At 36.1% G+C, this 25,306-nt stretch overlaps 2 protein-coding genes and 1 long non-coding RNA gene across 7 annotated transcripts; 2 read left to right on the top strand and 1 right to left on the bottom strand.

The window, feature by feature from the left end:
* Positions 1-1,073: 1,073 nt before the first annotated feature.
* On the bottom strand, positions 1,074-11,777 carry LOC103874876 (ribose-phosphate pyrophosphokinase 2, chloroplastic). 3 transcript variants are annotated; one of them, XM_033291021.1, is made up of 5 exons: positions 10,756-11,777; positions 10,521-10,719; positions 10,384-10,441; positions 10,185-10,296; positions 1,074-1,504 (listed from the first exon to the last, which is right to left on the bottom strand). In XM_033291021.1, the coding sequence occupies exons 1-4, from the start codon at positions 10,788-10,790 to the stop codon at positions 10,190-10,192; spliced, it is 399 nt and encodes a 132-aa protein (XP_033146912.1). In that variant the 5' UTR covers positions 10,791-11,777; the 3' UTR covers positions 1,074-1,504; positions 10,185-10,189. The 3 variants fall into 3 exon arrangements, 1 of the variants encoding a protein (XP_033146912.1); XR_004457968.1 differs by lacking the exon at positions 1,074-1,504 and having other exon boundaries at positions 10,241-10,719; positions 10,756-10,805; positions 11,003-11,159; positions 11,362-11,777; XR_004457967.1 differs by lacking the exon at positions 1,074-1,504 and having other exon boundaries at positions 10,241-10,719; positions 10,756-10,805; positions 11,003-11,777.
* Positions 2,389-8,423, top strand: LOC108872270. 2 transcript variants are annotated; one of them, XR_001959010.2, is made up of 4 exons: positions 2,389-5,863; positions 6,013-6,279; positions 6,359-6,449; positions 6,541-8,423. It is a non-coding gene; the product is annotated as an uncharacterized LOC108872270 (long non-coding RNA). The 2 variants fall into 2 exon arrangements; XR_004457969.1 differs by having other exon boundaries at positions 2,389-6,279.
* A 355-nt stretch (positions 11,778-12,132) lies between the features above and the next one.
* Positions 12,133-22,481, top strand: LOC103874744. Of its 2 annotated transcripts, none has more exons than XM_009153178.3 (3): positions 12,133-12,389; positions 12,543-12,610; positions 19,295-22,481. In XM_009153178.3, exon 3 carries the CDS (start codon positions 19,767-19,769, stop codon positions 21,036-21,038), a length of 1,272 nt encoding a protein of 423 aa, XP_009151426.1. In that variant the 5' UTR covers positions 12,133-12,389; positions 12,543-12,610; positions 19,295-19,766; the 3' UTR covers positions 21,039-22,481. The 2 variants fall into 2 exon arrangements, with proteins under 2 accessions (XP_009151426.1, XP_009151427.1); XM_009153179.3 differs by having other exon boundaries at positions 12,135-12,389; positions 12,551-12,610.
* The last annotated feature ends 2,825 nt before the right edge of the window (positions 22,482-25,306 follow it).

Below are 25,306 nucleotides of genomic sequence, written 5' to 3' on the forward strand. Positions count from 1 at the left end.
CCTTGGATCCGGTTGAAGCCCATGGCGTCTTGTTCCTGGCACTAGAGGCGTTCTTCCTTTTAATGTGCTGCTCGGCCTGGATGGCATAGTGGAGGAGATCATTGAAGTTGACGTAGGTCTGCCTCTCCACCTTGCGAGCGATGCGGTCTTGAAGGCCTTCCAAGAACTGAGCCATCATAACCTCTTCGGTCTCGCGCGTCCTGAGCTTGTTCTTGAGAGCCTCAAACTCCTCAAAGTACTCCTCTACGGACCTAGTACCCTGAGACAACTTGCGAAAACGTTTTAGTAAGTCCCGCTGATAATATGAGGGAATATACCTTGCACGGAGCTTAGCTCGCATCTCATCCCAAGTCTCAATCCTATAGACCCTGCCAACCTCGGCTACTTCCCTGTCCCACCAGGTTAGGGCATTGTCCGTCAGTTGGGCTGCGGCTAAGGCGATCTTCTTGGCCTCGGTATAGCGGTAGTATTCAAAGATGTACTCCATGCGCCTCTCCCATTCAATGTAGGCGTCCGGGTCAACCTTTCCAGCAAAGGTCGGAGGAGTAAGTTTGAGATCCTTGCCTCCTTGCCAAGCTACTTCATCGTCTCGGAATCTCCTTCGGACCGGGCTCCCATCGCCTTGGACCCGATACTCCCGTCGGTTCCCACGTCCGGCCCGTTTGCGCCGCGGCTCTTCCGGTTCGGTACGGTCAGTGTCCGAGTTGTCCTCACTGGATTGGGACTGTTGTTCTTCCGGAAGGGGTTGGTTTCTCCTCCTCGGCCGGGGAGCATTAGCTCGATCCCTTCCTGCTATCTGAGCCAGCTGCTCAGTCACAGTAGCCAGTGTGGCTTGGAGTTCAGCATGGTTAGCCATCAGCTGAGCATTGATCTCGGCTTGTGTGGGTGCTCCATTTAGGTCTCCCATGTCTCCTGCGACAAGAGAGGAAAAGAAAGAGTGATTTGCAAAAGGGTAAAAGAAAAAGGAAAAGGTTATTTAACTATGATATGCATTGAATGTAAATCTTCCTTTTTTTTTTTGTAAAAATCGAAAGTTTAAAAATAGGAAAGTGCAATCTTTTTTTTTTTTTTTTAAATATGGAAAAACTTGAAGTGCAAGCCAAGAGAAAAAAAGTAAATGCAATTAAATGGAAATCCGATCAAAAAGGAAAGTGAAATCGCTGGATGCCAAAAACAGATTACTAGAATGGAGAATGCACAAAAACGGATCAAAAGATATGCAGGAAAGAAACAAGTTTGAACTCGCCAAGAACAGCAAGAACAAATGCAATTTTTTTTTTTTAAAAGACAAGATGATGAACCAAACAATTAACAAAGGTAACAAGGATAGGATACAACCGAAGGTTTAGGAGCTTTGAGCTCTGATACCAAAATGATACAGGCCGGGAAGCAGTCTGCACGGACGGACAGTCTGAGGTTCGAGAAGTCGGACTGGACAGGACGGACGGACGGTTATGGGACGGCTAGACGGTCGCGATGGGTTGGGAGTTGGCCGATCTGGTTCCTGAAACAAAAGGACACTATTTTTATGAGTTTTTATGAATCAAAATAAGGAACAGGAAGAAAACAATATGATCAATGAAGAACAGAAGCAAATAGGACTTTTTATGAGTTTTTATAATGAATGGAAAAAGCTAGAACTATATGATGAAAGATAAAACAAAACGAAAGAAGGATAGAAGTATGGGGGATGGATCCTTGTTGCTGGATGTGTATCTCTCTCAACAAGAACAGTGGATGGAGGTGGATAGCTATGGGATTTGGCTTGCTGGATGTGTATCACTCTCAAGGCAAATCGGTGGGTGGAATGGAGGTGAAGAATCGCCACAAGCTTGGTGGTTTGAAGCTTGATAAGATTCGGCTGCTCTCTCTTGTTTCTCACAGAAAAAGACTTAGGGTTTTAGGTTTGCAAAGGCAAAATTATTTCATAAAAGACTTAGGCAAAAATCGCCAACTTCATGGAGTTATATAGGGTTTATCCCTTATGAGACTCAAAGATAAAAGGCCTTAAACAAGCTGGCCGGAAATGAGGCTGAAACATTAGCCCAAAGTCTTAACCAAATAAATTAAAATAAACCAGACATCTGGTTGTCGGTTTGAGAAGGCTTAGACCAAGGCTAATAGCATGCTTGCATGTTGCCTCATTAAAACCTTACCAAGAAAACCCAATGGGACAAAACCTGGTGAGGAAAAAGAGTACAACACATGCTACTCCCCTTGGTGGTCGGCTAGATCTCAGAACCGGAAAGAGTTGGAGTGGATGAAATGGAAACTGAGTCTGGACCAAGCTCGGATGTGGAGATGAGAAGTCCGGCTTGGTTGAGTCTGAACTGGATCGGGTCGGCCGCGTCCTGAACCTCCTTTGGGCCGGCTTGATCTTGAATCTTCAACTGGACCATCTTCTCAATCAGCAGCTGGTCCTGGTCAGTCTGTCCATCTTGATCAAGGATATGCTGGACAGCTTTGGTGAAACCTTCTCGCAAGGCCCTGGTTCCACTCCGGGTAGTCGGACCGCGCCTAACTATGGGAACCTCTACTTGGATGGCCTCATCACCGTGTTTGTCGAGCTAATCGTGCTGCAATTACTATGTGAGATAGATCATGTCAGACAGGATCCAATAGATGGAAGTTTCATATAAACTTGAAAATCGTAAATGTGGATGCGGTATATAGCAATGTTCTAATGAGACTCTTAACCATTTGGTGGAGAGTTCTATATAATCTCAATTCTGTTTATTTATTTTCCAGAAGAAAAAAGCATGACAGACAGCAAATAACTGTAGTTGTACTTGTTGGTGAATGATAGCTGAAATTTTTAAGTGTCTCCTGAGAGAGATACTTAGCATCTAACCATGAGCGCCTCTGTTTGCCTGTCTTGGATGGATTTATAAATTCCCATAATTTTCCAAGAAACATCAACCCAAACATTTTGTTTTTAAAGCAACTTTAGTTACATGAGATGAATTCATCGTCAACGTCAGTATCATTGACTGAGTCTGCGTTTACGACACGACGACCTTGGTTGCTATTGCTCTGCTCGCCGTTAACCGCTTTAGCTCTACCCTTGGCTTCTTTCTTAACCATGTCTGAGTATTCTTGTTGTGGTTTCAATGTTAACAGATTCTCTGAGTATTTTAGATGATGGTTAAGGATATGAGGTAGCTAAACGGTGAATGAAGGAGCATGGACTGTTTTTGGTTTTAATGGGAATGGTTTTATGAGTGAGTAAATGCACCCAGCGTATATTTGTAACCGCAAGGGTTAACAAAAAGGTGCTGACTTGCGAGTAACGCAACAGATGAATATCATGATTTAAAACTCAACTCTATTTAAAGTGAATGTACATGATCATCATTCTCTATTGTAACATGAATAACATGAATTCTTTAGTTATTAATCAACTCCAGATAACTACACAATAAAAATATCAAATAGTTTACAGAGTTTTTGATTTTCAGATTGAACTAAAAAATCAAAATAAAGAAGACGGAAACGTTGTTTGCTTTATGAAACCAAAAAAAATAACACTGAAATGCATATAGAGAAACAATCTAAAATTAATAACAAACATTTAAAAATGGTTGTTTAGATGAACATTAAAAATTCAGTTATGCCTCTTATTCATGAGAAGCACATTTTATTACATAGAACATTCACTGTTTTCTTAAGAAATATTATGTAAATATAACATTTATTACATAGAATACTTCTTTTGTGCCAACCTTCCAAGCTGCTGATGCGCGACCCTTCTTGGTGGCGACACCACTGGAAGATGTTCCTCAATATGATGATTCCTCATGATCATTGCCATCATCCTTAACCTTAGAGAGTACTGAACTGCCACCAGGCATGTCATCCCCATTATCATCATCATTATTTGATGTTAGTCACGACAACAACTCCTGGATCATCTCCAAAGCCTTCCAGCTTATTGTGAAACGCCACTGCTTGCGAGTCAAACAGAGTCATAGTGACAGATACATCACTGCCAACAGAGAAACAATAATATGAAATAACCATCGTATATTTACTCAGTTATGAAAATGATGAATAGCTTTATACGAAGAGATATTAACTTATCCATCTTGATCGCTGCCATAACACGTTCTATTCCCTGAGGAACGTCACTCACTATACTCTTCACAGCAGCGAGTTCTCCAATTATTTCTGAGAGTTAATGGAGCGCTCAATTATTTATCGGTTTCAATAATGAATTTGGGATGAATCAGATATTAAGCGGATGTACCTGGAAGATGTGTGCTTGTATTGGCTAGGCCATGAAGCGAATCGTGATTTCAGAACCTAAACCGTTGTTCAGGTATTGGTGAGACTGATATGGTTAACTCATCAAAAGTGGTTGAATCACTGAACCGAATTGAGAGTCGGTTAGGCTGAAGCTCTGATTGCACTGTGTCACATCGAACCCGCTTAATGTGAACAGAGAATAGGCCTCGAGACGGCGTCGGAAGGTGGCGAGACGGTTGAATTTGGCATCATTGTCGACTGAAAAACGTCTAAAATAAATCAAATAAACAAACGGGTTCAAGATTTATCTTTTTAAATAGTTTGGAAAATGATCTTTTTACAGTTTTGAAGATTTATGAGTATAAAAGCCAGAAATAATTAACAGAAAATGAGTTCATGAGTTTCAAGAACGGAGAACCTTAGCATCGATGAAGATCATGTCAACGACCATCATCTTGACACCGCATCTAAAATTTATGGCTTCCCAGAATAGAGCAAGAGCAACCTCACCTCGATGGTGGATGAACAACTGCCAGCCTTCAAATCAGCAAGTAGAACAACGTATTGCTTACCCATTGTAATGAGAAATTATCATCGAATGCTTTTGGAATTGTGAGGAAGATTCTCAATGCATGAGGACTAATCTTTTTATAGGTAGAGATCTAAGAAGATAAAGAGACATTGACTGCATAATTGTGGTTGTAGTGGGTCGTGAGAGAAAAGCAAGATTTAATGATGTTGAATCAATGCTGAATCGCTGAACTTGTAACGACAACGGGTAACAAAACGAAACGCTGCTAAACTCCATCGCAGCTTTTCAGAAAATGAGAAACCCTAACGGGGATACCATTTACAAAGGGAAGGCGACTCACGTGTCAATTTTGGGCCAATATTCAGAAAGTCTTCAGTCCAACATAATATCCTGAAGTCCAGAGAATATACATGAATTTAAAAGCCCATCTAATAACATAAAGTAGAAAGGGATTCTCTTCTCAGCCTGCCAGGTCATCAAATAGGTGAAGGAGAGCTCAACACCTGTCCAAGTCTCACGTAAGTTTCGCTATTCTTTCTTTAAAATGGGCTTTTAAATTCATGTATATTCTCTGGACTTCAGGATATTATGTTGGACTGAAGACTTTCTGAATATTGGCCCAAAATTGACACGTGAGTCGCCTTCCCTTTGTAAATGGTATCCCCGTTAGGGTTTCTCATTTTCTGAAAAGCTGCGATGGAGTTTAGCAGCGTTTCGTTTTGTTACCCGTTGTCGTTACAAGTTCAGCGATTCAGCATTGATTCAACATCATTAAATCTTGCTTTTCTCTCACGACCCACTACAACCACAATTATGCAGTCAATGTCTCTTTATCTTCTTAGATCTCTACCTATAAAAAGATTAGTCCTCATGCATTGAGAATCTTCCTCACAATTCCAAAAGCATTCGATGATAATTTCTCATTACAATGGGTAAGCAATACGTTGTTCTACTTGCTGATTTGAAGGCTGGCAGTTGTTCATCCACCATCGAGGTGAGGTTGCTCTTGCTCTATTCTGGGAAGCCATAAATTTTAGATGCGGTGTCAAGATGATGGTCGTTGACATGATCTTCATCGATGCTAAGGTTCTCCGTTCTTGAAACTCATGAACTCATTTTCTGTTAATTATTTCTGGCTTTTATACTCATAAATCTTCAAAACTGTAAAAAGATCATTTTCCAAACTATTTAAAAAGATAAATCTTGAACCCGTTTGTTTATTTGATTTATTTTAGACGTTTTTCAGTCGACAATGATGCCAAATTCAACCGTCTCGCCACCTTCCGACGCCGTCTCGAGGCCTATTCTCTGTTCACATTAAGCGGGTTCGATGTGACACAGTGCAATCAGAGCTTCAGCCTAACCGACTCTCAATTCGGTTCAGTGATTCAACCACTTTGATGAGTTAACCATATCAGTCTCACCAATACCTGAACAACGGTTTAGGTTCTGAAATCACGATTCGCTTCATGGCCTAGCCAATACAAGCACACATCTTCCAGGTACATCCGCTTAATATCTGATTCATCCCAAATTCATTATTGAAACCGATAAATAATTGAGCGCTCCATTAACTCTCAGAAATAATTGGAGAACTCGCTGCTGTGAAGAGTATAGTGAGTGACGTTCCTCAGGGAATAGAACGTGTTATGGCAGCGATCAAGATGGATAAGTTAATATCTCTTCGTATAAAGCTATTCATCATTTTCATAACTGAGTAAATATACGATGGTTATTTCATATTATTGTTTCTCTGTTGGCAGTGATGTATCTGTCACTATGACTCTGTTTGACTCGCAAGCAGTGGCGTTTCACAATAAGCTGGAAGGCTTTGGAGATGATCCAGGAGTTGTTGTCGTGACTAACATCAAATAATGATGATGATAATGGGGATGACATGCCTGGTGGCAGTTCAGTACTCTCTAAGGTTAAGGATGATGGCAATGATCATGAGGAATCATCATATTGAGGAACATCTTCCAGTGGTGTCGCCACCAAGAAGGGTCGCGCATCAGCAGCTTGGAAGGTTGGCACAAAAGAAGTATTCTATGTAATAAATGTTATATTTACATAATATTTCTTAAGAAAACAGTGAATGTTCTATGTAATAAAATGTGCTTCTCATGAATAAGAGGCATAACTGAATTTTTAATGTTCATCTAAACAACCATTTTTAAATGTTTGTTATTAATTTTAGATTGTTTCTCTATATGCATTTCAGTGTTATTTTTTTTGGTTTCATAAAGCAAACAACGTTTCCGTCTTCTTTATTTTGATTTTTTAGTTCAATCTGAAAATCAAAAACTCTGTAAACTATTTGATATTTTTATTGTGTAGTTATCTGGAGTTGATTAATAACTAAAGAATTCATGTTATTCATGTTACAATAGAGAATGATGATCATGTACATTCACTTTAAATAGAGTTGAGTTTTAAACGTGAGACTTAGACAGGTGTTGAGCTCTCCTTCACCTATTTGATGACCTGGCAGGCTGAGAAGAGAATCCCTTTCTACTTTATGTTATTAGATTTTAAAATATATATATATATACATTTATATAAGATAAATTTATATTTTTTAAAAATAAAAATAAATACCCGCACGGATGGGCGGATCAAGCGCTAGTCTTGATTTTATAGTAATCACCCTAAGTCAATTTACAGAGTCCATGCCTGACGATACTCTTTGCGTCATGATGAAAATCTCATATAAATATTTTTTTGTCATAAATATGTATAATTTTCTTTTTGGTGTAAAAATATTCATTAACTCTTAATCAAACCTTCAAATTAATTAAGAGCTTTCAGCAAAATCTTGATTTTATGGTACACTTCTTTTTAATGGGAGGGAAACCAGTTGGAATTTAACGCTTAACTAGATTTTGACCCCCGCTTAAAATCGTAGATTTTTTTTGTTGACCGTTTGATAAAATTTGAATAGATTTATAAATTTTTATTAGAAATAAGTAATTTAAAAGTTTTTCTATTATAATGTTCGAGTTTCAAACAGTATTTTCATAGTGTTTTCATACATAATCTAGACTTGTGGTCGAACCGATTGATCAAGTGACATGTATATAGTACAAAACAAAATTTGGTAAAAATACGGTAAAAATCCAAAAATCCCCTATTCACATGCGTCCGATACCGGTTGATCCGATATAACACATATTTTTTAAACATTTGATTAAATTACTAATATAATTTTTAATGTTGCATAAATTGAATAAGCTTGTGATTCCTTAGAATTTGATGAATTTTTTTTATATGTCATTCAAAAAATGAAAAAATAGTAATAGAAAGGAAAAACAAAATCAATTGATATGACAATATTAGTTTTTTATTACTCACCTATTATAAGTTTATATTTTATTTATTTTAGATTTGAAAATTAATTTTATGATAGTTTTAAGATATTTTTAGGAAAATACTCTAAGATAGCACTAAAAAGGTTTATGTCACAAATATAGATTCTAAGGATCGAAATGATCAAAATGTTTCATTAAAGAGGTAAATATACATTTATACCCCTAAGGTTAACTAATCCAAACATTTGGGTTTAGAGTTAAGGGGTGGAGATTTGGGATTGAGATTTAAAATTTTATAAAACAAAAAATAAATATTAAAAATTTTAAAATAAAAATTTTAAAAACTGTTTCAAAAAGTATTTTCGAATTACAAAAAGAAAATTTGAAAAAACAATTAAACAAATTCGAAAAAAAAAATTATAAAAAATTTTGAATTTGAAAATATAATCTAAAACTATAAAAAAAATTATTTTTTAAAAAAAAAAATTTTAGTTTTTTATTTTTTATATATCTAGGGTATTAGTGTCTTTTTACCTATTAAATGAAACATTTTGGTCATTTTTCTCCTTGTGATATATTTTTGTGATCAAATCTTGAAAATGGTCTATTAAGGAGAATTACCCTATTTTGTGAAATATTAAGTTAGTTAGCACATAGTGATCAAATTCGGTATAACTTATGGGTAACACATCTTTTGTACGCACTAATTTTGGAATGGTAATATATTTGATACTATTTATTAATTTATTCTAGTGTAATTTTTGAATTGCAGTATTGGTGGTATATTAAACTTCATAAGTTATGCACTCCAAAAATAATAGTGTTTTTCATTGAAAGAGTAGTTAATATCTACATAGACCAAAATATTGACTTTTTTGGAATTTTGAACATATCAACATACTAATATACGAGTATGGGTTTGTTTAATATTTTTAAAGAGTGTAGGATCTTGGTGATAAGAAATTTAGTGTATGTGACAAAAATGTGAAATTAATCAAATGGGCTATTGAAGTTTGCTAACGGTTACTGAATTTATGTGGTAATTATGTCTATTAGTTATAATTGGTTAAAGGAATACGAAATCTCAGCATGAAAAAAAACAAATCTCAACATAACAAAGAATCAATTATTTAGACTACTGTATGGTTAGAGAAAATAAAAGTAGCACCATAATATAATAAATAATTAATGAATAGATGCAATAACTTTCCACAAGTATATTTTTTTAGGACTCCTTCTCTTTTGATAGTATAGATTCAATCAAAATCAAAAGTGGTTGCCAAGTCAATGGTTAATGTTGGATCTGAAATTAAAACCGGTTTGATTACACAAAAACAGGTTCTTGAAAACGCCTTCCCTTATCACACAGTACATATGTGCCCTTAGGAGGATATACATTGGAGTCTCCATCAAGACTCTATCTTATAATTTATAATCATTTAAAAAAATAATAAAGATTTCAAAATTAAAATATTAACTTTTGAATATATGTTCAACGCAGATATCAAAATATTTATCTATACTATTATTTATGAAGTGATTTGGCTTATCTTTTCCATAATTTTAGTTAATTTGCTTACTTGTCATCTTTTCCATGATTTTAAGATAAATCATCAGTTTAATTAATATTATTATTAAGTTTTTTATTTTGATATCTATATATTTATCATGATATTTAAATCAAGATAAACATGAACCTATTTTACGGATATATATATATATATATTAATATTTGTAAAAAAAATTTAATATATAATAAACTTGATATTTAGGAAATTTAATTTATAAATAGATATTAATAATATATATCGATAATATCATCATTACTTTCTCTCATTTTATAATTTTAATGATTAATATTATAGATAATTTCTCTGATTTTTACTGAAAATATTGATCAAATACAAATTATTATAAAATTTATATATAAGTATACTAATATATCTTAATTAATCAGTTTCTTTAGTTAATTTTCTTACTTTTCATATTTTCCATAATTTTAGGATAAATCATTAGTTTAATTAATATTATTATTTAATTTATTTATTTTGATATCTATATATTTATCATGATATTTAAAATAATTAATAAACATTAACCTGTTTTACCGGCTGACGCCGCAGGACGCGGCGTTCGGATGCAGCGTCAGTGTAGCTTCCTGCGTCAACGAAATGTGACGCAGAATATTGACGCTGCCTTTACCGCCGGTACCTGCGGCAACCAAAGGAACAGCCCTTATGTCAAAATAACCCATGGACTGTCCTGAATGAAGATCACATGCAAGAACCCGATCCGCACCTGCCTCCGTTACAAGGTTTGCAACCAGTTTGGCAGCAATGGATTCACGCCCTTGAGTCTAGAATATACAATAAGTTTTAAAATTTTGCTTGAAACCTCTTTTTGCAAAAAGAAAAGGAGAGATTAATTGTTGGTACCTTTCTATCAGCTCTTGCGTATCCAAAGTAGGGAATCACAGCAGTAACTTTCTTAGCGGAAGCTCTACGGCAAGCATCGACCAAGATCAAAAGCTCCATGAGATTCTCATTAGTTGGAGTGCAAGTAGGCTGCACCAAGAAGACATCGCAGCCTCTAACACTCTCTTTGAGCTGAACGTAGACTTCCCCATCAGCAAACCTCTTGATGCTAAAAAAAAAAAAAAAAAAAAAAAACCTCTTGATGCTAATCTTGCCAAGCTCCAAGCCCATATACCAAGCAATTTCCTTCACAGAGAGAGAGAGAGAGAGAGAGAGAGAGAGAGAGAGAGAGAGAGAGAGAGAGAGAGAGAGAGAGAGAGAGAGAGAGAGAGAGAGAGAGAGAGAGAGAGAGAGAGAGAGAGAGAGAGAGAGAGAGAGAGAGAGAGAGATTTAAAAAAAAAAAACATGATCAGAAGAAGAAGACTGAGGAGGAAAAAACAAACCTGAGAAAGGGCTGGATTTGCAGTACCAGAGAAGAGCTTGAGCTTTGTGTTGGCTCTACTACTACTCAAATGGTTTCTCCAACCGGGAAGAAGAATCAAAATACTTTGGAAGTGTCGTCCCGTTGCCAAGATTCAGTGCTTTCGGCAAATTGCATTTCTGGCAAAAAAAAAAAATAATAAGTTAGAACATAAATGCATTACGCTCATCTCCACAGACCAAATCAGATATCAAACAGAAGATTGTTTGAATTCATTACTATAGCAGCATCCAAAACAGTCTATAATACATTAATACATACACGTTTACGTACGTAATGTGTATGTATGATTGAATTCCAAGAAGATACAAGACTGCTCACCGCCGAATTGGAAATCGAGGAGCATGAGAAGAGAGACGAAGACGAGGAGGCAAGGTACGACGGAACCTTAACGCCGGGAGGAGAAGTCAGAGCTAGCGACGCCATGCGTTATTCTTATTATTATTATTATACGTCGGGGAAGGGAATCTACGCAGTATCAGATTCTCGCCGTAGAGACGAAAAACTGATTCGACGAAGAAGAAGAAGGTGCTGGTCTCCGAGAATCAGACTTTTTTGTTTTCTTTGTTTTTTCTCACGCGGTGCGGCGAAAGCTTTTTTCACTTTCTCGAGAGTGCAAAACGGGGATACTGTGTCGTTTTACTTGCCTGTTCTCAGCTTACGTGTCTCGTGGGGACTTCCCGTTAAAAGGCAGTCAAAAGATTTTTTTTCTTTTTGAAAATATCAGGACATGTTTATTGCAAGCGCTTAGAGCATCAGCATTAGTGAACCCCATGGAAGTGATTCACAAAAATTTTTTTTATTATTATTTTTTTTCTGTTTGATTTTTGTTTAAAAAAAAAAAAATTTATTAATCGGGCCAATCACGGGCCGCCATGTATCGCGGGGCCCGCGCTATAGTGATGATCCGGGTTCAGTGCAGTGAACTCCCTATGGAGTTCACTGATGCAGATGCTCTTAACTGCTTCTCTTAGTATTAAATAGATTAAAAATACTCAAATCACAGCCAAAATATGAAGACACGCAGCTTAATTACGGACGCAAAAGGGCGCCTCTTGACACACGTGTCTGAAGTTAATTGGGGAGAGGAAAAATGGTGCCGCGTTGTTTCGTCTCGGTTCTTCATTTCTCTATCTCTCTCTTTCTCTCTTCCTTCTCTCCTCTCCAGACGACCGAGAAGGCGATATCTCTTCTTCGCCGTGGCTGTTCTTCTTCTCGGTGGCTCTCTAGGCGGGTCGTGTTGATGAAGGAAAACGGAATCCCCTCTATCGGTTGGTCTCATCGGCGAAGGATAACAGCGAGATCTCTCTTCTTCGCCGTGGCTCTTCTTCTTCTCGGTGGCTCGAAAGGTAAGGATGAGTTTGTTTGTGCACGTCTTAGCTTGTGCATGTCGAGGAATCTAATAAAATTGGGCTTAGATTATGTTATTTCATCGTGAATCTAGATAAGTTCGATCCACTGATTTTTGTTTTTTTTTTCTGTGTTTGTGTCTTCATATGGAGTGATGAAGAGGCATGATCGAAGCTCAAGCTTGGGCTTTGTCTGACAAACCCCCACGATTGTTCATAAGGTAAAACCTTTGTCTTTGGTCTTTTCAATTGTATAAAATCAATCTCTTTGCTCTGTTGAATAGGAAAGACCATAGTTTATATTCGTTGCTGGGTTGCGAATTGTTGTTGAATTTTATTGCAATTGTTGTTAAATTTTATCCTTGGTTGAAATGAATTTTGAATTGGATAAAACTATTGTCTTTGCTCTGTTGAATTGGATAAGTCATTGTGAATATATTGGTTTGTGGTTTCTGATATATGTTCCGATTAGTATGTATTTTTACTCTTGTTTGAATTGGATAAACCATTGTGAATATAGTGGTTTGTGGTTTGCGTAAGTATGTGTTAGGTTTGGTAATAAATAGCTGTTTAATAAAGTGGTTAGGCAGAGATAATGCTTGTCTTAAATAGATTATAGTTAGATAGAAATGAATGGTCTTGTGTGAAGGAGGTGTTAGATAAATGTCAAGTCCGTGTTGAATGCTTGTGATCAATGCGTTTATCTTCTCTTCAGTCTATAAAAATATGAACTTCTCCTCTTTCTTGAATTCATTGCAAACCGTGTTCTTCTCCTTCTCATCTTTCTTGTTTTCATTCCTTCTCATCTTTCTTGTTTTCATTCCTTTCTCATCTATGGATTCCAATCCATCTACTGGAACCTCAAAGTTTGTTGATCTACTTAATAGTCAACAAACTGTTTCCTTTGGTAACCATGAAGATAGTGTTGAACTGTCTTCATCGCAACTTCCTTTCCTAGGCAGTCAACGTAACGAAGCCTCAAGTCATGCAGCGGCAAAAGAACGACGCAAATGGACACCACAAGATGATATTGTCCTCATCATGATGTGGTCATCAGATCAGCAACCGAACCGGAGGTCAACCCAAAGCCCTACTTAACCAGCCAAGGCGACAAGCAGAACACATGTGCACTAAAAATGCTGTATCTTACAAACCAGGAGAGTTTAAGTCACGAGACAAATTTTAGTGGACTCTACACTCAAGAAGGAGTCCAGACCATTTGGAATCAGTCCAAAATACGCACGGACCAAGAAGTTATGAATTTTACAAGTCAGAGGTTTTCCAGCCCGTCCATCTGCGAGTACCCGACTTTAGAAGGAGATTCCAGCCCAAGGAAGGAGCGGCCTGAACCAAATCCCATCATAGGATTCAAGAGGAGTTTATCAGCTTTCCAGAAAGACCAAGATCAGGAGAAATGTCCACGTAATTATGAAGTTATGATCCAATCTCCAAAACCGGTCAAACCAGTTCTACATTTGCCTCAATTGGAAACTAACCGGTTCAATCAGTTTCAAACCAGACATTGGCGACCAGGAGATATATCTATGCATTCAGGAAGTCTATCCAATGGTTCAGAAGAGTCAGACAAGTTCATTCCATGCACCAGCCCACATAGGATCAGGAGGATCCTCATTAACCCCAACTTGCCTTATTTGGAGCTTCTTGCCATCCAGCTCCAACAGCTCTTTTTCCTTCAGATTAGGCACGACCTCAGCACCCTCCAAACCATCAAGAAGGTTCCCAGGAAGCTTAGTTATCCCCTCAAACCGTCCAGATACAAGGAGAACACCATCTACATTTATTTGGCAAAGATTCTCATCATAAAGCCTTCAACGGCTAGTTTTCATGGAGCCATCAATTTTTTTGCTTCCAAGTTTATTATTTCGACTTTATTAGTTTCCTTATGTCATTTTATGACTGTTAGAGAGTCCCAGTAGTCGAGCCTATAAAGCTCAAGATGTTTCTTCATTGTAAATCACCCTTGAACTTTTATGAATGAAAATACAGTTTTTCTAGTTTCTCAAAACTATTGTTCTAAGTCTTAGAGTATTGTGAGAAGCAGCTCTTGAGCATCCAGACTTATCAAAGCCTCCTTTCACAGAGCTTTGTGGCGTCCATCATCCCATTTCCATCCACCAATCGATCTTGAGAGTGATACACATCCAGCAAGACCGGTTCCATCTTCATTCATCTTCCATCCATCGATCTTTGTTGAGAGTGATACACATCCAGCAACAAAGATCCCATCTTCATCAATCTATCCTTTTTCTATTTGTTTTTATTCATAGTATAATTTTGATTCATATTCATATTTGTTTCTGTTTGCATCATAAAAATCGGTTCTCTTTGTTTTCAGGTTTAAACCTTGGTTCCACCATTTTTTATTCGTGGGTTACCCCCCCCCCCCCCCCTGTGCCTACAACATTTTGGTATCAGAGCTCAAGCTCCTGAATCAGGTCACTCTATCCTTGCATCATTCATATTTGTTTGCATTTGTTTTTCATCATAAACCGAAAATCCATAAAAACTGTTTCTTTGTTTCAAGTTTTGTTTTGCATTTGTTTTGTGTTCTTGCTGTTCATTCTGCTAAGTGCCACGAAAAAGAAAAGAAAAGTTTTGTTTGATTCATTTAAAATCGAAAATCCCAAAAGAAAAGTGTTTGCATTCATTAGTTTCCATAAAAAAAAATCCCATAAAAAGTTCTGTTTTGAATTTGATTCCTTTTCATTTGCATCCATAAATTTAAAAGCCAAAAGAAATCATCCTAGTTATTGTTTCATATCATATTAGTTGGTCCATTTCGTGATTGCATCAGAAAAGAAAAATAAAATATTTTCAAGCTTAGTTTATATCTTTTGCATAAGTGGTTTAATTGTTTGCATCAAAGAAAATTTTTTTTTTAAAAAAAAAACAAATATCAGCATTAGTTTGCTTTCCATATTTTCTTTTCATTTGTGTTTATTATCATATCATATTGATTCATTTCGTGTTTGCATTGAGAAAACCAAAAGAAAAATAATTTTTGCATACTTTATTTCATTTCGGTTCATAATTGCATATTTTCTCGGTTTAGTTTAAATTGCATTGTGCACTTGATTTATTTTGGTTCGACCAGACCTTCCCATATCTTTCACTTGATCTTGAGAGTGTTTTCAGGAAGCCATGGTAGGAGAAACACACGGCCACTGTCAGATGGCCAAAGAGAACCAACATTTGACAGCTTTGCAAGAGGTTGATCTGATTGCACAGCTGAGGAAAAGAAAGAAGGCACAAGGCCAATGTCCACAACCAGGAGAAAGGAGATTTGGAGATGCTCCAGAGGCTGTCTATGTCGAGCCCAAGCCACCAGATCCTTCAAGGATCAATCAAACCCCAACTTCTCAAACCCACAAACATCATGTTGTTAATTCTCAATTTAATTATAACTCTTTTGCTGATAAAAATAAACTCTTTACATTTTCAGGAAAAAGAGGTTATCTAATATGGGAGAGGAACCTTGATGAATGGTTTCACTTCAACAACATCTTGAAGGAAGAGAGGCTTGCTTATGCCATTGAACAACTTAGAGATGATGCCTTTGAATGGTGGGTACAAGAAGAAGGTGATAGATGGTTTTACAAGGAGCCAACTATCAAAACATGGAGAGCTCTTAAGGAAGTCATGAGATATGAGTTTGCACCAAAGATTACAAGTTCTGAAATCCAGGAACTATATCCAAGGAGGTATCCAACTCATGGTTCCAAAGAAGCAAGAAAAGATGTACCAAAAGAAGGTCATAGAAGCTTGATCCATCAAGACCAGATTCGGCCAAACCAGAAGCCCACGGTTTTCTATGATCAAAACCAACCTATTGAGGTCCCAAAGACCATGGAGGAGAAGAAGTTTGTCAGCCAAGACACATTGGCCAGACACAAAGAAAAACCAGACAAACTGATTTTTCAAGAAAAGGCCAAGGTAAGTCCTATATTTGATAAATTTGTTTGTAAATCATCTCCCACTTGTATGAGTCACTTGTCTTTGTCCAAGGATGATAAGACAGGTCCTGAAGTCAAGAAAGACACGATCTCAAAGTCCTTTTTGGATTTAAAAGTTGTTCATGATTTAAGTCCAAGGAATGATGAGATTTCAAACCCAAAGAAAAAAGAGGCATCAAGCCAAGGTAAGTCTTCTAACTCTGAGGATTTGAAATATCATACATGTTATAGATGTCATAAGAAAGGACACTATGCTATAGTTTGTCTTACTAAGAAAGCATTGATAGAAACATCACTAGAAGAGAAAACAGAATTATCTATGAAAAGTGATAGTTTTATTCAATCTGATATATTGGTTCCAAATTCTTGTATAATGCACGTGTCTTTGTCAAAGGGTGTTGTAACAGGACTTAAGGAGCAAGAATTTAAAGAAGAAGAACCACCAGGAGTGACTCTTGTGATGGACAAGAAGATTGTTCAAGAGACAATGCAGTCCATGTTGCTTAAAGAAACAAAACCAAAACAATACCAAGGTAAGGTTTTAGAATCTCAAAAGAGAATGAAAGCTGACTTGCTCTATCTTGGTGCAGATTATACAGTTTCGAGGTCGAAACCTTGTCAAGAGGGAGGGGATGATGTGGTCATCATATCAGCAACCGAACCGGAGGTCAACCCAAAGTCCTACTTAACCAGCCAAGGCGACAAGCAGAACACATGTGCACTAAAAATGCTGTATCTTACAAACCAGGAGGGTTTAAGTCACGAGACAAATTTTAGTGGACTCTACACGCAAGAAGGAGTCCAGACCATTTGGAATCAGTCCAAAATACGCACGGACCAAGAAGTTATGAATTTTACAAGTCAGAGGTTTTCCAGCCCGTCCATCTGCGAGTACCCGACTTTAGAAGGAGATTCCAGCCCAAGGAAGGAGCGGCCTGAACCAAATCCCATCATAGGATTCAAGAGGAGTTTATCAGCTTTCCAGAAAGACCAAGATCAGGAGAAATGTCCACGGAATTATGAAGTTATGATCCAATCTCCAAAACCGGTCAAACCAGTTCTACACTTGCCTCAATTGGAAACTAACCGGTTCAATCAGCTTCAAACCAGACATTGGCGACCAGGAGATATATCTATGCATTCAGGAAGTCTATCCAATGGTTCAGAAGAGTCAGACAAGTTCATTCCATGCACCAGCCCACATAGGATCAGGAGGATCCTCATTAACCCCAACTTGCCTTATTTGGAGCTTCTTGCCATCCAGCTCCAACAGCTCTTTTTCCTTCAGATTAGGCACGACCTCAGCACCCTCCAAACCATCAAGAAGGTTCCCAGGAAGCTTAGTTATCCCCTCAAACCGTCCAGATACAAGGAGAACACCATCTACATTTATTTGGCAAAGATTCTCATCATAAAGCCTTCAACGGCTAGTTTTCATGGAGCCATCAATTTTTTTGCTTCCAAGTTTATTATTTCGACTTTATTAGTTTCCTTATGTCATTTTATGACTGTTAGAGAGTCCCAGTAGTCGAGCCTATAAAGCTCAAGATGTTTCTTCATTGTAAATCACCCTTGAACTTTTATGAATGAAAATACAGTTTTTCTAGTTTCTCAAAACTATTGTTCTAAGTCTTAGAGTATTGTGAGAAGCAGCTCTTGAGCATCCAGACTTATCAAAGCCTCCTTTCACAGAGCTTTGTGGCGTCCATCATCCCATTTCCATCCACCAATCGATCTTGAGAGTGATACACATCCAGCAAGACCGGTTCCATCTTCATTCATCTTCCATCCATCGATCTTTGTTGAGAGTGATACACATCCAGCAACAAAGATCCCATCTTCATCAATCTATCCTTTTTCTATTTGTTTTTATTCATAGTATAATTTTGATTCATATTCATATTTGTTTCTGTTTGCATCATAAAAATCGGTTCTCTTTGTTTTCAGGTTTAAACCTTGGTTCCACCATTTTTTATTCGTGGGTTACCCCCCCCCCCCCCCCTGTGCCTACAACACATCAGCTCGTGGTTAAACAACGAGCAAAGATGCTGTGGTTGGCAACGACCAAAAAGCAGGGAGGTTTTGAGCTAGAGTTTCTGCCTACTTTGAGGCAAGTCATAATGCACAGAGAGAGCCTAGCCACTGCAAGCAGCGTTGGCACAGGATCAATGACCTTGTGGCAAAGTTCTCTGGAGCGTATGATGCTGCTACTAGGGAGAAAAGTAGTGGGCAAAATGAGAATGATGTTGTCAAATTAGCTCATCAAATATTCTACAACAATCATCAGAAGAGATTCACTCTAGAACACGCATGGAAGGAGCTAAGAAACGACCAGAAGTGGTGTGACCTTACTTCTGCTAAAAACGATGGGAGTTCAAAGAAGAGGAAGTGTGAGGATCCTGCAGATTCATCAACCCATGAAGCCTCTGATAGCAAGCGTCCCCCGGGTGTTAAGGCCGCAAAGGCGACTGGTAAGAACAAAGAAGTACAGCAGCATACTATGAATGAGTTTCAGAATATGTGGACAATCAGAGAGAAGGATATGGCAGTGAACGAACGTATGGCTAAGATGAGTATGCTTGAGTGTCTCATTGGGAGAACAGAGGGTCTAGATGAGGAGGAAAAAGTTCTCAAGAAGAAGCTCATCACTACGTTATGTCTAGTTAGTTGTGTTTCTAGTTCTGTGTCTTGTTGTATTTCTAGTTCTGATTCTAGTTCTGTTTCTATTTCTGTTTGTTGCTTGTTCTTGTTTAATGTCGTTTATGTACTTGTTCTTGTTGTTAAGTTTATGTTACTCTCTGTTTCTGTTCATGATCTGCAATGCTAAAATGATTAGTCTCTGTTTCTTTCAAGTTCTGTTTATTTGTTTTGTTATGTATTTTCAAAGAGTCATTGTATAAAAATGCTAAAATGATGTTGTTGTCAATGCAGGTGAGACAGTACACGTTTGGAAATCATGTTGCTAGTTGTCACGGGAGTGGAGAGTGGAGTGGAGAGTGGAGTGGAGTCACGAGTGGAGAGTCCTATCTTGTCTTGTAGTTGTCGCGGGAGTGGAGAGTGGAGTGGAGAGTCCTGTCTTGTCTTGTAGTTGTCACGGGAGTGGAGAGTGGAGTGGAGAGGAGAGTCTGTTTATCTTGTCTTGTAGTTGTATTATTTGAAGTCACGAGAGTGGATCGTTCTGTAGTTGTATTATTATTTGCCTCTTGTAACACAAGTGTATATTTTCCTTATAAATTGACTTGTATTCTCTCATTCACAACTCAGCAGACTCTCTTTCACAACTTATCAAACGAGTTCTCTCATTTCACTATCTCGTCTCTCTCATTCTCTTATCTCTCATTATCTTTTTATTTCTTGTTCTAAGTTTCATCAAAAGACTTCTCTTTTTTTTTCAATACAATTCATGGCATCTACAGACCCGTTTGATGATATGTTCGAACAATATTTTGATCAAGCATTTGAGAATCTGGTCAATGCTCAAGATGATCAAGAAGATGAAAGAAAGAAAAGAAAAAAACGAGTTTTTATCGAAAGGAATCGTGAAGAAGGCAATATACGTCTATGGAACGATTATTTCAGTGAAACTCCAACGTATGCTGAAAATCTTTTCCGACGACGATTCAGAATGAACAAATCATTGTTCATATATATTGTGAATCGTCTCTCCAATGAAGTTCCATTCTTTCAACAAAAAAAAGATGGTTTCGGAAGGCTTGGTCTCTCAATACTTCAAAAGTGTACAGCAGCTATACGTGTGTTGGCGTATGGTTCTGCCCTTGATGCGGTCGACGAATACCTCAGGCTCGGTGCAACCACGGCACGGTTATGTGTGGAAAATTTTGTGGAGTCAATAGTAAATATGTTCGGCGATGAGTATCTAAGAAAACCAACACCATATGATCTGCAACGTCTACTTCATGATGCAGAGAATCATGGATTTCTCGGGATGATAGGAAGCATCGATTGTATGAATTGGGAGTGGAAGAATTGTCCCACCGCTTGGAAAGGGCAATTTGCTCGGGGTTTGGGAAAACCCACTATCGTTTTAGAGGCGGTTGCTTCATACGATCTCTGGATATGGCATGCGTTTTTTGGAGCTCCAGGTACCTTAAATGATATTAATGTTCTGGATCGCTCACCTGTTTTTGATGACATAATAAATGGTGAAGCCCCACAAGTGAATTTCTCGGTAAATGGAAATGAGTACCATATGGTTTATTATCTCACCGATGGCATTTATCCAAATTGGGCAACTTTCATCCAATCTATACGACTTCCACAAGTGCCGAAAGCAGTCTTATTTGCGCAACGTCAAGAAGCTGTCCGAAAAGATGTTGAGCATGCTTTCGGAGTTTTACAAGCTCGATTTGCCATTGTTAGAAATCCGGCACTTTCTTGGGATAAAGTCAAGATCGGGAAGATTATGAGAGCATGTATTATACTCAATAATATGATAGTAGAAAGCGAACGAGATGAAGGTACTCAATTTAATCTTTCAGATTTCGAAGAAGGAGAAGCCAGCAGAAGTTCACATGTCGATCGTCGAACAAGGAGAAGGCCTACAAATATTGCCAATCAGATGGGTGTTCGAACTGAAATTCGTGATACAAATGTGCATGCACAACTAAAACGGGATTTGGTCGAACGTATATGGGCTAAATTTGGAACTGATTAAAACAACAACTGAACTTCGATGCATCTTTGAAATTATTATCGTTTGTTTTTGTACTTTTTTTATTTTTTTGTTTTTATGTTTTTTTTATTCTATGTTTAAAATGTTATGTTTAAAATGCTATGTTTAAATTTTATCTTCAATAAAATTATGTTTAATAATTTATTTTAAAAAAGAACCTCTAATTAAGAGACAAACAATAAACCACTAAAATTAAAAGTCTCTTAACGATGTCTCTTCTCTTGATTTTAATAATTAAAAAATTCATTAAGGACAATTTAAGAGACATTAAGGGTCTCAACAATAAACATGCTCTTACACTACATGGCAGTTTTCCACTTTCTAATAACAATATAAGCTAGTTTATGTTCTTCACACACTTTCTTTTCTTCCGATACACGTTTTATCTCTTCCAATTCATAAAACAATTGAAATCTAATTAAATCTTAACTAAATAAGAAAATAAAATTTATTTTTAATCTTTTTTAATTTGACAATTTATGGTTTTTCTCTTTTTTTATTTATCTTTCTCTTGTATCATCAGATTCATATCTGTCCTCATGTCCCTGAATGATTATTTTTTTTGTAAACTAAGCTACATTTGCGTAAATTTGTTTTTTTGTTGTTGTTTATTTTATTTTACTCTCTAACATAATAGTTTGAAGTATTTGATCGGTAACTTAGTGCTTTTATTTTCATTTTTTTTGTTATTTAGACTTTAGACAAGAATCATTTGCTGTTGACAAGATCTTAAAATATATTTCTTTCAGCCCTTTCAAAGAACCCATCTTCTTAAGGAATAAGCTTCATGACTCTTCAACTATTTCTTTGAAGGAGTTTCTAGCTACGTATAAGAAGCAGAGTTCATCAAGTTTTGTAGTTGAGGAAAGTGGAAGCTACCAACTTAGGAAGATGAACTCAAATAAGTCTTAAGGGTTTGTAGATCTGTCTATCAGTATATCTGTAGAAAGACAATACTTTGGAGGTTTTACTAGTAATGTCTCTGAATTATGTTCAATTAGCATTTGTCTAGAATATGTGAGGTTTTACTGGTAATGTCTTTGTACTATGTTTATTTAACTTGTGTAGATGGGATGAAGGTGAAACCGACATAGATGAGTTCTCATCTTATGATGATATGCTTGGTGCACAAGATTTCACTCACAATACAAGTTAAGAAGGCCAGAGAATATGTATTTCCAAGCTCATCATTTTAGAAAACCTATTAGATGTACAAGTGAACTAATGTACATGTAAGGTTTTGGAAATGTATGTACATGTGAACAGTGCTAATTATGTGTACATGTTTGATAATTATGTGTACATGTTCGCAAGTTTTGTTTTTTGTACACATGTATGCCCACAACTTCTATTGTACACATGTACACTCACGGATGTGCGCAATTTTGTTGTTGTCAATGAGATTATGATAGAGATACAAAAGTTTATCTATTTTTTTAGAAATCTTTTTATTATTGAAAGGTCGTGTAATCATTGGCCAATAAATTCTAAAGTGTACATTTTTACCATATCTACAAAAAGATTTCTATGTCATACATCCAAGTTTTTTTTGTACAGATGTACGCCACAATTTATATTGTACACATGTAGACTCACAGATATGCACAATTCTTTTGTTGTGGACATATGAAATTATGATAGCAAAGGGTAGTATTGTAATTTTATATATCTTCTTCTTCATCGACACTTTCTTTCTACACAATTTGCAGCCATTTTTGTTTTCAGACATGAATCACTATTTTTGGGATGATTTGCGTTGATTCAACCTCGTTTCTTTATTATTACCATTCAAATATGATAGATCCTTGATATAACAACTGATTTTTTTACTCAAATCACCATAACATAGATGTTTTTAACTGATTTTGTGGCCGAGTATACTAAACTCGCGGTGGCGGCGAAGTCATGATGTTCCGGTCTTGGTGGTCAAAAATAGTTTAGGATCAAATGAAAGACAACAAAAATGCTAACCCAAGAAAAAATCCAGAAAAGCAAACCAAAAAAGGTTCAATGTTTTCTACGTTTTCTGGGTTTCAACATTTTAAGAAATTTAAAACAAAAGAAAAAAAAATATTCTTGTTGTTACGCTTAGTTAGGGGCACATATAATGAAGAGACTATAATGAAAAGCTAACTATATCTATAAGGGTGACACAAAAAGAGCTAATGGTTACACTTTTCCAAGGTCAACAATGTCTTTAACCACCAAAAACTACCATAGTAGCACAAACTGCTCTTTTGTGTAATAAAAAGTCAAAAACACTCATAGTGTAAATCACTCTTTCTTTTTCAGGAATGTCGCTTTTCTGTATTACTTTTTTTTTTGTATAATACGTGGAGATAAACAATATGAGTGATAATGCATATATGTACATTGTCATTGGAAATGATTAGAATTTTTTAGAATTATATATTTGACTGTTGTGCATTCATTTGACACATTTTATACTATATATATAGTGAATGAGTGAATTTAATTAATATTATTAAGTTTAGATTAATTAATATTCTAAAATCTATGATTTATTTTATTCACTATTAATACAAACATAATAAAAACTGTTTTTACAATTGTTTCTATAGTATCATATGTATTTATATGTATCTCATCAATTTATATAACGTAATCTAGATATTTAACTATTTCTATAAACAAATTATGTTAATTCATCTATATTTAAGATATTTTGTATGTTTGGAAATATAGATTAGATTAGGTAATTCTATGAATTGTTTCCTTTTAAAAACTTTAATTAAATAAATAAAAAATAAAAAATCATCAACCAATCAAATTAAAACAATTAATCAGAGAGCTCATCTATGAGCGACACATAGCTTAAATCACTAAATTGACTTCCCAATCAATATATAAAAGGATAGGTTTACATTGTAGTTAATTTGATTTTCATAATAGGTCACTTTATGAGTTTTAGTAACACTCTAAGACACTTTCAGCTCCTTAGACACTTTCTTTTAACTTTATTTTCTTTACTAACTAAAACAAAACTAAATGGGTAACCAATAGGACCCACTAATTATGAATTAGGTGCCCACTTGACACGCTTCTATCAAACATAAATGCACCTTTTTTTTTCTTCAAATTTTTGTTTCTCACTTCTTCATCCATAGAATCATCAAAAATAGAAACACGTTTAATCCTTGAATCTTCAGCCATGCTTAAACTTAATCTACTACCGTGATAAGCCAAGAGCAACGTGACAAAGCAGTGAGGAGAGCTCTGTCGGCGACCTCAAACTGCGGCTCCGCCCTGATAGATCTCTACAGCAATCAGTGTCAAATTCAAGTCGTCTCCTCCTCTCCGTGGTTGCCATGGTTGGGAACATAGTTGTGGCTGCCGAAATCATTGTCGTATTGGTCGCAAATGAAAGAGAAGCTTCACAGGAGCAACAATGGTGAATTGTTTTTATTTTCACAACTGGTCGTCCTTCAACTTTTGTTTATTTTTCAATTTGTCTCAAATTTGTTCACGAATTTTTCCTTAGACTTTTAATTGTGCAATCCAGACCCAAAAAATATTCTGATTTTACAACATTGGTCCCTGTCATTTTGTTTCTGCCACTGATGTTTCTGATTTTCAAATAAATCCATTTTATTTGGTCTCATATTTCCAAATATATATATATATATGTGTATATATTTAAATGCATCTTAAAAATGATTAATATGAGCTAAATGAGATTATAAATATCTGTAAAATAATAACATATCAATGGTGTATAAATTATTTCTTGTGTATATTGTTTATAATGATATTTGTATGTAAGTCATATGTACATGATACTGTGTACACAAAATTTCTTTATCCATATGTACAATAATCACATGTACACTAGTTAATTGGGCAATGATTCACATGTACACATTGTAAAAAAAATCATCAAAACCATATATTGTATTAAAAATACAGTAAATATTTAGAAAATATAAATTTATTGAACAAAGAAAAAATATATTCAATAATAGACATGTTATCTTCATACCATTTGACATCATTCAACAGTAATATTTAAGTATGATCACATGTACAATGATTCTTGAATATCTATATGTACATGGAATGGTGCACACAAACATTTCGGTATCCACATGTACAACAATGAATATGTACACGGTTTTACGACAAATAATATGTACACAAGTTTTGTTGGTACATTCCGCAATTTTGAGTAACTTGTTTTAGTTCATTTAGATCTCGTTAGGTTTCATTACATATATGCATATATATTGAAT

Source organism: Brassica rapa, chromosome A05, assembly GCF_000309985.2.
Source record: "Brassica rapa cultivar Chiifu-401-42 chromosome A05, CAAS_Brap_v3.01, whole genome shotgun sequence".
NCBI lineage: Eukaryota > Viridiplantae > Streptophyta > Magnoliopsida > Brassicales > Brassicaceae > Brassica > Brassica rapa.

Bases quoted from the DNA above. Each gene is read 5' to 3' on its own strand.
- LOC103874876 (XM_033291021.1), bottom strand. From the start codon at position 10,790: ATGGGCTTGGAGCTTGGCAAGATTAGCATCAAGAG. The intron at 10,720-10,755 runs GTTTTTTTTTTT...TAGCATCAAGAG, and splicing joins GGCAAGATTAGCATCAAGAG to GTTTGCTGATGGGGAAGTCT. The intron at 10,297-10,383 runs GTGCGGATCGGG...TGGTTGCCGCAG, and splicing joins AAACCTTGTAACGGAGGCAG to GTACCGGCGGTAAAGGCAGC.
- LOC103874744 (XM_009153178.3), top strand. From the start codon at position 19,767: ATGGCATCTACAGACCCGTTTGATGATATGTTCGAACAATATTTTGAT.